The 10,661-nt window shown below is 39.1% G+C and overlaps 1 protein-coding gene across 1 annotated transcript in view; it reads left to right on the forward strand.

The window, feature by feature from the left end:
• The first annotated feature begins 700 nt into the window (after window positions 1-700).
• Window positions 701-10,661, forward strand: part of TCTN3 (tectonic family member 3) — a 14,014-nt gene continuing 4,053 nt past the window's right edge. Inside the window, exons 1-13 of the mRNA XM_004681031.2 lie at window positions 701-999; window positions 1,171-1,294; window positions 1,606-1,724; window positions 3,364-3,491; window positions 3,719-3,827; window positions 4,439-4,554; window positions 5,025-5,060; window positions 5,573-5,653; window positions 6,690-6,815; window positions 7,575-7,682; window positions 8,116-8,210; window positions 8,494-8,647; window positions 9,873-10,010. Coding sequence (XP_004681088.1) covers window positions 744-999; window positions 1,171-1,294; window positions 1,606-1,724; window positions 3,364-3,491; window positions 3,719-3,827; window positions 4,439-4,554; window positions 5,025-5,060; window positions 5,573-5,653; window positions 6,690-6,815; window positions 7,575-7,682; window positions 8,116-8,210; window positions 8,494-8,647; window positions 9,873-10,010 — 1,590 coding nt within the window. The 5' untranslated portion in view covers window positions 701-743. The remainder of the gene's footprint in view (window positions 1,000-1,170; window positions 1,295-1,605; window positions 1,725-3,363; window positions 3,492-3,718; window positions 3,828-4,438; window positions 4,555-5,024; window positions 5,061-5,572; window positions 5,654-6,689; window positions 6,816-7,574; window positions 7,683-8,115; window positions 8,211-8,493; window positions 8,648-9,872; window positions 10,011-10,661) is intronic.

A 10,661-nucleotide genomic window follows, 5' to 3' on the forward strand; every position in this document is an offset into this window, starting at 1 on the left:
AAGTGGGATTATAATAGCAAAGGCAGATTTTCTTCTCCAACCCTTGGCTATTTCCATATTATTTTCTCTTTATGTCCTAAAAAGTCTGCTTCTGTTTTCCTTACCCTTTTTCTCACTATCACAGGTTTCACTCCATCTCTCACCATCTTCTTTCTCACTATTTTTCTAGTAATATGCACATTTGGTTGCTACTTTTGCACATCTAATGAATTTATGCATTTATTTTCTTTAATTACCCAATGCTAAATTTTAAGGAGTGAAATCTAACATGCCTATGAAAAAAATACTGTATTTGGATGAAAAAAAAAAGATTCAAGATCTGTGAATTTCCCCGTATTTTCCTCCCTACGGTCACTAATTTTCCTTAGGTGGGAAAAGCAGGCCTTTGGGTTCCAGCCTTTGGGTTTCCCTGTCAGAGAAAGGCTCGGTCCTCTGGGCCGTAAAGTTTGAGCTGACCGCCTACTGTCTTCTAGCGGCGAGAAAGTGCAAGGATTCCTTTGACAACTTAGTGGTTGCCAAGCGACAGGTTGCCCCTGACGCTGCCTGAAGAGGACGCAGACACAAAGATGCTAACCGCGCGGCAACAACCTGGCTTTCTATTGGCTAACGAGCTCTAGGCCCTATCCAGGAACCAATGCGTAATGCCAACGTCAGAGGCCACGAGACTCCTCCTACCCACGCTCTAGCTACGCGCCAAGCGACCCGGAAACCCACGTTAAACCCTGGAGGTTGTCTGCTGCCCCATGTTTGCCTCCCAGCTCGTGCTGTTACAGGTTTTGTTCCTGATGGTCCCCGAAGGCGTCCGGCTTCAGCCGTCTTCCTCCCCGACGGGGACGGAACCCACCCCTTCGGACCTGGAACCAGGATCGCGGGCCGGGACCCGTCAGTCCCTCTCCGAAGGGACTGAAACTCCCTGGACTGTGCCTACAGGCTCCACGGTGAGCCCTACAGTAGTAACCCCCACGGTGCGCGGGAATAGGACCGTGGACCTCTTCCCAGGTGAGGGGAGGGCATATGGCATAGAAATTACCGCCTTATATCTAGAATGCTGTGAACGAAGTGAATTGCCCCAAAGCGAGGTGTGGGGCTGTCGGAAGTAGAGAAATTAGTATGTGGTAGCTTTTGGGGATCCCCTTCCCATTTGGTCTGCTATGTGTTGTCTTTTCCTAGGTTTACCGATTTGTGTCTGTGACTTGACTCCTGGTACCTGTGATATAAATTGTTGCTGCGACAGGGACTGCTATCTTCTCCACCCAAAGACAGTTTTCTCCTTCTGCCTGCCAGGCAGTGTGAGGTGAGCTGTGATGCTCAGGTTGCATCCCAAGTTGCGGGGGGAGGGGGGCCTAGAATAGACAGTGTTTGGAAATAGTTATCCTTTGTGCCCCCTGCTCCCACTTCCATTCACAAAAATGCAACTGCCTTAGTTTTTCCGGGGGCTGCATTCCCCTTTGGATTCCCAGAGTCATACTGTCCAGTAGGAGAGGACCTTCCTGTTGTCCTGTGGCTGGCCAAGCAGTTCTCTCTTAAGCCTCTGACTGATAACTATGGAGCATCCTTCTTTGGACCTAACACTCCACAGCTGCTCTCCCTCCTGATTCCTTACAGGTCTTCAAGTTGGGTGTGCGTGGACAACTCTCTTATCTTTAGGAGTAATTCCCCCTTTCCTACAAGAGTTTTCATGGATTCGAATGGAATTTGGCAGTTTTGTGTCCACGTGAACAACTGTGAGTAGAAACATGTTGGTTATTGTTATTGCCTAACATTTACTGAGAGTCAGCATTGCCTCTGGCCTTTGATAATCTCTATCTTCCTCTGTCTCATTCCATTCCCTCTCTCTTTCTCTTGTTAATGGATAATTGCATGTCTTTTGCCATGTTCTTTGTGGATAGAAGACCCATATAGAACTTTAATTTCAAAAATCCTTCTTATCAGATAGGTGACATCATCCACTGCTACAGACTCATCGAAGGTACTCACTGAACCTCCAGCATGTGACCGATAAGAGTTACCAATAATATCTGAGTTAATGTCTTTACAAATGATGTTTTATTTGAAGCGGTAACAGTGTAGGGGAAATAGCATTTGACTGAATTCTAAAGTCCTGCCATTTACTTACCAACTGCACAGTTTGGCGAATCCCATAGCATTGCCAGCTTTATTTCTTCAACTGAAAAATAAGAAATATCACTAGTCAAATATGAAAATTCTTTATAAATGTATACTGCAAGAAAAATGAATAGACTAGCCCAGTCCTTGTGGAAACAGTATAGCAGTTTCTCAAAATATTAAAAATGACTCTTCATATGACCCAGCAATTACACTCCTAGGTATCCTGTCTCCCCACCACCACTGAAAAATACAAAAATCACTAAACCAAAGAGATACATGCACTGCCATCGCAGCACTATTTACAGTAGTTAAGCCATGGATCAGGAAGTAGATCAGAAGGACGTGGTATATAGTTACAGAATTATTTCTAAGGTTCCCCTTTAAAAAATCTTGAATGTAGAAATTATAAGGTGAAAGGAATAAAATATGACAAGGCTAGTTACTTGAATGGTGGAAACATCATTAGGACTGGTTAGTTGAAATTTACAGAAAAACAGGAAGATTTGGAGAAAATAAATGTTCCTAAGTAAACAGTACCTTTTTTATTCATACAGAACCCGGGTACAGGCCAGAGGTGCAGGGGTGGTGGGGAGCAGAACAGTCCAACTGATAAAGTACTGCTGAGGGGAACAGAGGGCGGGTCAGGAGAGGTCTGCTGTGCCATGTGGGTCACCTCCGGGGCAGGCGGGGATCGAACTCATGCTGAAGTGGCTTTAGCTTCTTAGTGCTGTGCTTTAACCCACTGCACCACCAGGGAGGACCCAAACAGTACCTTTTTTATACGATAATCTCTTCAGATGTGAGCACTATTGGGCCTCCTATATTTAGCTCATATTGCTAATTTTACATATATCTGATATTAGAGACTTAGAACTGATTGGTAGTCATTAGCTACATTCTTCTCTCAGATCTCAATCTTAAGTAATTCAATTAACAGATTACAAATAAATTAGAAGGTCCCAGAAATCAGAACCATTATGTCTGAAAAGAGTATTGACTAGGGACCTTCTGGGAAAAAATTCTACGGCCTAACCTGAGTGGTAGTAATAAAAGTATGTATATTTGTAAAAATTCTTTGAGTTTACATTCAAGACTAGTATACTAAAATATTGTGTGTATATATATATATATCATATACTGTGTATGTATTATGCCTTAATAAAAACATTTTTAAAAATTAGTTTCTCGGTATGTAAGATATTTGAAAATAAAATGTGTTTTCTTTACTCTTCCTTTCTTTAAAAAAAAAATTAGCAAAATTAAACTATTTCCAGAAGCCCCAAATAGTCAATGCAACCAATTTCCAGGCGCTGGCTGCAGAGTTTGGAGGAGACTCATTCACTTCAACATTCCAGACCCAGTCACCATCACCTTTTTATAGGGTGAGCCCAAGGAAAGGGGAAGGGAGGTTTATTTTTTCCCTAATGGTCAGCATTTTACCAGGTGTTTTTTGGGGTACACCCTTGCAACTAAGTAAACCATAGTCAGCTCTTTTGGGAGGCAGTACTGTCCACATTAGCAAGCTGTTAACTTTTGTTTTCACTTTTTCTTTTCTGGTGTTGTTCAGTCTGATCTCAGCATGAATAACTATCTGCTGTCCTTGGTTCAGGCTGGGGACCCCATCCTCACTTACTTCCCCAAGTGGTCTATAACAAGCTTGCTGAAGCAGCCTGCTGGAGTTGGAGCTGGGGGCTTCTGTGCTGAAAACAATCCTGCAGGTGGGTCCAAAGCCTTTTTGTTCAATTTAAAGCCTTTTTTTTTTCAAGTTAAAATTGGCTTTTTTGATATTAATTTGTATATGTAGGCTGAAAAACTAAGAAACATCTTGCGAGTTGCTTCGTAGAGTCACTTTAACTTTTTCAATGATCAGTATTATTAATGCAAAATTTTCACATCCATCTACCATTTATGTTTTCTCTGTCTGTCTATCATTGCTTAAAAGTTCTAATAAATTTGTTGAATAATTTTAATTTATCCAAATCTTCTTTTATCTCTTTCAATAAAGTTTCAGAATTTGTCCACCACATATTTTATTTTTATATGCTTTATCATTTTGTTTATGTGAAGGGGACTCTTTTAAAAACTGAACTTTATACTTTGCTTTTTCTGATAGAAATGTTACTTTAAGTATTGTTCCTGTATTTTATGCCTTGCTGAAGGTTATTTGGATTTCTAAGTGCTTTAGTGTATTGCTAAACTATAAACTTGCCTGTTTATTGCTCTTAAGTTTTCTAGTAGATTATAGTATTTTCTGGAAGCAAAGAATATTCCTCCCTCCCAAAAAAAAAAAATAAAATTGGCTGTTTCATTTACCAATTTGTGTCCTGAGGTTTCTTGGAAAGTAAAAGTACAACCTGCACTCGTTTCTTCGAGAACTTGGCAAATAGCTGTACCTTGGCTCCAGCCCTCAATGCTGCCTCTTACTATAACTTCACAGTCTTGAAGGTAAGTAACCCTTCTCCTGTCACCACTGTGCATTTGAAGTCAGCATGCTTCCCACTTTTGAGATGTAGTGAAAGGACTGAACTGGAAGTCAGAATTCCCAAGAGCTACATAAAATGCAGAGGGCCTAGAAACCCCATCATATGAAGAGAGATGCTGTAGCCAGGCTAAAAGATTCTTACCCTCTGAATTAGTGAGATTGGCTTGGGAGGATTAGAGGGAGTGACTCACTGTTTTACCAAAACTTGCTTTTGCTGTCTGGTAAAGTTGTGCTCAGGTAAGTGAGCATCACAGTCCATCCAGCCTTCCCTCAACACCACTCCTGGCATCTTGTATAAGGAAGAGTTAGAAAAGGGGAAGAACATCATTCTAACATGTTGATTGTTTTTTTCAAAAAAAAATGTTAAGCCACAAGTTTCTAGAGATCTTCTGTAAGGTATCTGGACACTCATGTCCATGTTCTCTTATTCTAGGTTCCAAGAGCTATAACTGATCTGCAGAATGTGAAGGTACGAGGCTGTTTATCAGGAAAAAAAGAAAGACTATTTGGCTCCTTTGCATCTGAGGCAATTTCAGTCTAGATTATGAAGGTGAAAAAATATGTATGCATCAAATTCTCAAGCATGAATCTAAAGTATATTCTATATGATTAAAAGCATCTTGTGAAATAAGGATACATAAGGGCTTAGATATGTTTACAAAACATTGGAATATGTAAGGTTAAAAATGCTAGCTTTATTGGGGACTTTTGACATATTTCTAATCTCTGAGACGGGCCGGTTGGATATGGTATTTTTCTAAAATTCATCTGACCATAGAACTTTTTATCTAATAGTATTAATGTCCTGAGAAATATTTTTCAAAGTGCTGATTTAGAATGGCTTTTGAATTTAAGTGATGGGCTGACAATGGAAGATTAGAAAAAGGTGATTGTATGTCAGAAAAATACATTTCAGCATGACCCCTAGAGCTAGAAAATTCTTTTTTTGATGTTAGTTGATGTGCTGTTTTCCCGTGCTAGTTCCAGGTTCCTGTAACACTCGTCTCCCAGGTTGATTCTCCTCTGCTGGTGGGAAACATCTGTCAGAATGTTGTCTCCCAGGTAGGGATGCTGACCTCAGGACAGTGCACATCCATCAGCATGTCGGGGGTGTGTCGTTCTCTATCAGGTTCCACAAAGCCCACAGCCCACACGTGTTTCTGTGCATTGCCTGAGACTTAGTGGGTCAAGAATTGAGTCCCCTTCCTTCCTTCTTTCCTTTTGTCACATTTCAGTCAGATCCACTGCTGCCATCGTCTGGTACTTCCTGTCCAGAACCTGAAACTATTTTGACACCTTTTTCTTTCCTATATGTAATTTATTATGATTCTTAGCACATTTTCTTCTCCAAGTATCATCTGAAAATCTAAAATAGACTAGTCAGCTTCTTCTAATGTGGCTCTTCTAAAGAAGGAAGAATTACCTTAAAACATTAAAGACTATTACTATTCGGAAATCTAAGATTACCTTCAGTTGCTTACAACTTCCGTCTTCAGCTGTCTTCATTCCTCCCAGACTTTGAGCAAGCCGAGTAAAGCAGGTCTCCATCCATACTCACCCTGTCTGTGCTTTTACTATCCTCCTCTACACATTTCCCCCTTGCAGTTCTTAGTGTAAACTTACCTCTCCCATGAATTTTTTCAAAACCCTATGCAGTTTTCTTTTTTCATGTGTAGATATAATATGAAGTCAACCTTAACCTGTTCATGGTATTTGTATGTGGCCTTTTAATGTTATTTTTTTAGCCTCCCTCAGTCAGTTTTTTTTTTAATTGATATATAAATGACATATAGCATTGTATTAGTTTTGGGTCTACAAAATAGTGATTTAATATTTGTATATATTGCAAAATGATTACCAAAATAAAATTATTGAATCTCTATCACTACATGTAACTACAGTTGATTTTCTTGTGATAAGAACTTTTAAGATCTACTATCTTAACAACTTTCAAATATATAATAAGTATTTCTAACTATAGTCACTGTGCTCTACCCTCATTGAGTTATAGTAAAACCTTTAAAGCCAGAAAATCTGTCCTAAATGTAATTGATCTACTAAACAATTTTTATTGATTGATTCTGCTTTTCTATTTCAGGTCATCTATGAGATAGAAATTAATGGGACCTTTGGAATCCAGAAAGTCTCTGTCAGTTTTGGGCAAACCAACCTGACTGTGGAGCCAAGCGCTTCCTTACAGCAACACTTCATCATTCGCTTCAGGGTTAGGGCCTTCTCCCATAGGGATCAAGAGGGGAGGAATAGAAATAGTTTGTGCTGTTCAGCCGCACATGCAAAATAGAATGTGAAGGCCTCGTTCACTGTGCGAATTGAGGCCTCAACATTTAATAAGCTGTAATCTAACTGTAAGTAGAAGGGATTCAACAGTGTTTATTCAGAAATGTTTTTTCTGATTATCTGAGGAGTCACTTTTTTTTTGACAGAAATTCTTTAACTAGCTTTTTCATATATCTGGGCCTTCAAGGGATCTGGGCATTTTGTTTATTTCCCACTTAAGTTTCCAGTCTTGACAGCCACCTTTTCACATTCTTCTTTTTGAACCACCAGAGTTCAGTTTCTTCTCAATTTACCCTCAGGTGATTGATCCAGCTCAGTGTCTCTCAAAGTACATCTATAGAACATCAATATATATTTGTAAATTAATTTAAATTTCTCTGGTTTTAGCCAGGCTGAACATAGCCCTGAACTGATAGTAATTTTTGAGATATAGGGTTGAAGGATCATTGCATATAATCCTTGATAGTAGCATGTAGCATTAGGATTTCTTTTAGTGAATGAAAAAAGTAAAAGAAATACTTTTCAACAAAATGCTAAACCATGGAAGGAAGCCAGATGTTCACCTAACTAACGCAATAAGCAGAATGTGCTGCATTGCTCTAAGGGCGGGCATGAAGGCAAGCAGTGGGTGGTGGAGGAAGCATGCTTTTCTCCATAATCGACTTTCCTTCACTCTTTTCTGCAGACTTTTCAACAGAGCACAGTGGCTTCTCTTACTCGTTCTAGAAGTGGGAATCCTGGTTATATCGTTGGGAAGCCACTCTTGGCTCTAGCGGGCGATAGAATTTATCCAGTATCCTTTTGGGGGAGTTGGGTAGCCTGTTGCAGCCTAATGAGAAAAGCTGCATCTGCTGATATCTTGTATTTCCAGTTCTGAGGTTCCACCATTTTTTAGATATTTCAGACTTCTTTTATGAAACCATTACTACCTCATCAAATGCTGGTGCTAGCTACCTAAAGTTTTAAAACCTATGGTAGACTGGACAAAGATGAGAACTATGATTTTTGCTTGCTTTAGTGATATGTACATACTGGTGTACAGTTAACCATTTTTAATAAAACAGTAATTGTGTGTTGTTAAGGAAAAAGCCAGATTTGTAAATTGCATGGTAACACAATGATATTAATAAAATGTAAATAACACGAAGGAGGCAGTGAGCCAAAGTTTTGCAGGTTGCTTACCTTTTTTCTGTTATGATCTCCTTGATCATCACTTTCTAATTCAGATGACCCTGCTTCAGAGTCAGGGTGATGGAACTTGCTCTGTTAAGAGATATGAAGTACAATTTGGAGTGAATGCAGCATCTGGATGCAAGCTCAGGTAATTCTTTGGTTCTGCATCATTTGTCACAATTTTGACTCTTGTCTGTAGGAAATATGTTGATATGGCAACTTCTGTATTTTGAATGATAGCTCAGAGAATGCTAATTAGGAATAGTCTCAATCTATATGATAGCAATATTGCTAAGAGTTTCTGATAGCACTTTATACCTACTAAGGATGGTCCCTTCCAATTTATATATTATTTGTTTGGATCAGTATGTTAATATAATTACATTATTATACTGGAACTGGACTCCAACCTCCATGGTGTTTCATTTTAGACTGGAAAAGGGGGACTGCACCCACTTGCAACGAGAGATTTATCAGACTCTTCATGGAAGGCCCAGACCAGAGCAGGTTGCCATCTTTGGTAATGCTGACCCAGCCCAGAAGGGACAGTGGACCAGGATCCTCAGCAGGAACTGCAGTGTTTCAGTAAGGAGAGAAACACATTCTGGCTCAGACTTGCTTTATCCTTCATTTGTAAATTATAGGTATTAAAATTAAAACTAGCTCTATTTCCATAAATGGTGTGATTGTCACAGAGGGAAGATAGTATAGTTGTCATAAAAGGAAGAAAATGAGAAACATACCAGTATATAAAGTAATTATTTCAGGTTAAGTTTACACCTACTTCCTTACTTCGAGATAACATTTGAATGCACAAAGTCAAAAGAGTTCTGTGCTTCAATGTCACACCATTTATTAACAATATTCTCTTACATTCTTAAACCCTTAGTCAGCACAGTTTGTTTCTTTGAGGTTGAAATTGTGTTATAGTTTTACCTTTTCATATAAAGAGGATACATTAAAAAATTAAAAATTCAAATCAAGTTAAGTAAAAAACTACATACCCTGCCTGGAAGTAATCTCATTTAGCTGTTTCTATTTTCACTTCTCTGGTGGCCCACTAGATCAGTGCACAGCAAGTATCTCTCTTTACTTCAGTCTAAATAAAATAAGGACATTTGATCTGGTCTGTCTTCTTCCTCTTTTTCCTACCCCTATTTTCTAACTTTAGTCAACTGCACCTTTATATTTTTTCATTAAAAATTATAATTGTTTATTTTTGTATATAAGTATTATATACACTTGATCCAAAATCCACAAAGTATAAAATCTCTCTCCAAGATAACTCTTTCCTTCGAGAGGCAACCAAAGTTACTACTTTCTTTCCTTCTAGATATATTATATGCTCACACAAGTAAATATTCATATTCTTTTTTTCACTCAAATGACACAATATAAACACTGCTCTGTACTTTGCTGTTTTTCACTTGCTTGGAGTTTGTTCTATGTCAGTGCATAAGGAATGTCCTCTTCCTCTGCATAATAGCCTAATATGGATGATGCATAATTTATTTTACTATGACACTAACTATGCACCACTAAGCAAGCGCTTCATATACCATTATAAGTAGGATCATCTTTTACTAATCTCCATATGAGTAATTTCCATTCTGGAACATTAGCTTTTTTAAGAACAAAGGCATTAATGGTCTATTATGAGCTTTTGTTTTCTTTCTCTAAGCCACATGGCCTTCTCTGTTACTGAATAATGTCTAAAAAACCATGGCTAGTTAATATATGGTGACTAATAGGCAACCATCAGGGATTCAGCAGATTCATGAGGTAATTCATGCTTCTTTACCCTCTGCAGGCTATACATTGTACTTCCTGCTGTGTGGTACCAGTTTCCCTGGAGATCCAGGTATTGTGGGCATACATAGGTCTCCTGTCCAATCCACAAGCTCATGTTTCAGGGACCCGATTTGTATACCAGTGCCAGGTTATTCAGGTAAGTTATGGCTCATAACAGACCACAAAGCCTGGCAAAACGTTTGTAGATTATCTTACCAGTCATTTAATGACTGGATCAGTTTTTAATGTCTGAGAGCTAATTTATGCTACCAGCCAATATTTAGTTAGAGAGAGCTCAAACAGTTAACCCAAGTCTATCCTTCCATCTGGTTACTCAAGTTAGTGTGTTATCATGGTGAATACAAACTATATCCCTTCTGCCCCCGAGGATTTTTTTTGTAATTTCACCATTTTTGTTTAAGATTTATTTTTTTATGTGTATAAGAACTGCAGTACAGACCAGAGCTGTAGGGGGGTGAGAGGATTCAACAGAGACCGAGTGAGAAGCAGAACAGGCAGATTGACTGAAATACACTGTTGAGGGGAGCAGCACACGGAACAGGAAAGGTCTGCTGCACCATGTGGGTCACCTCCCTCAGGGGATCGAAATCATGCTGCAGTGGCTGTGGATAGCTTCATAGTGCTGTACTGTAACCCACTGCACCACCAGGGAGGGCCCATCATCACCATTTTGATGCAAAATTGACCTTTGGCTAGAATAAAACTCTGGATTGAAAATGATTTTCACTGATAATTTTAAAGGCATCCTTTTAGTTTCTAGTACTGCTATTCAGAAGCCATTTTTTTT

The sequence above is a fragment of the Condylura cristata genome, unplaced genomic scaffold, assembly GCF_000260355.1.
Source record: "Condylura cristata isolate star-nosed mole 26May11 unplaced genomic scaffold, ConCri1.0 scaffold00011, whole genome shotgun sequence".
In the NCBI taxonomy this organism is placed as follows: Eukaryota; Metazoa; Chordata; class Mammalia; order Eulipotyphla; family Talpidae; genus Condylura; species Condylura cristata.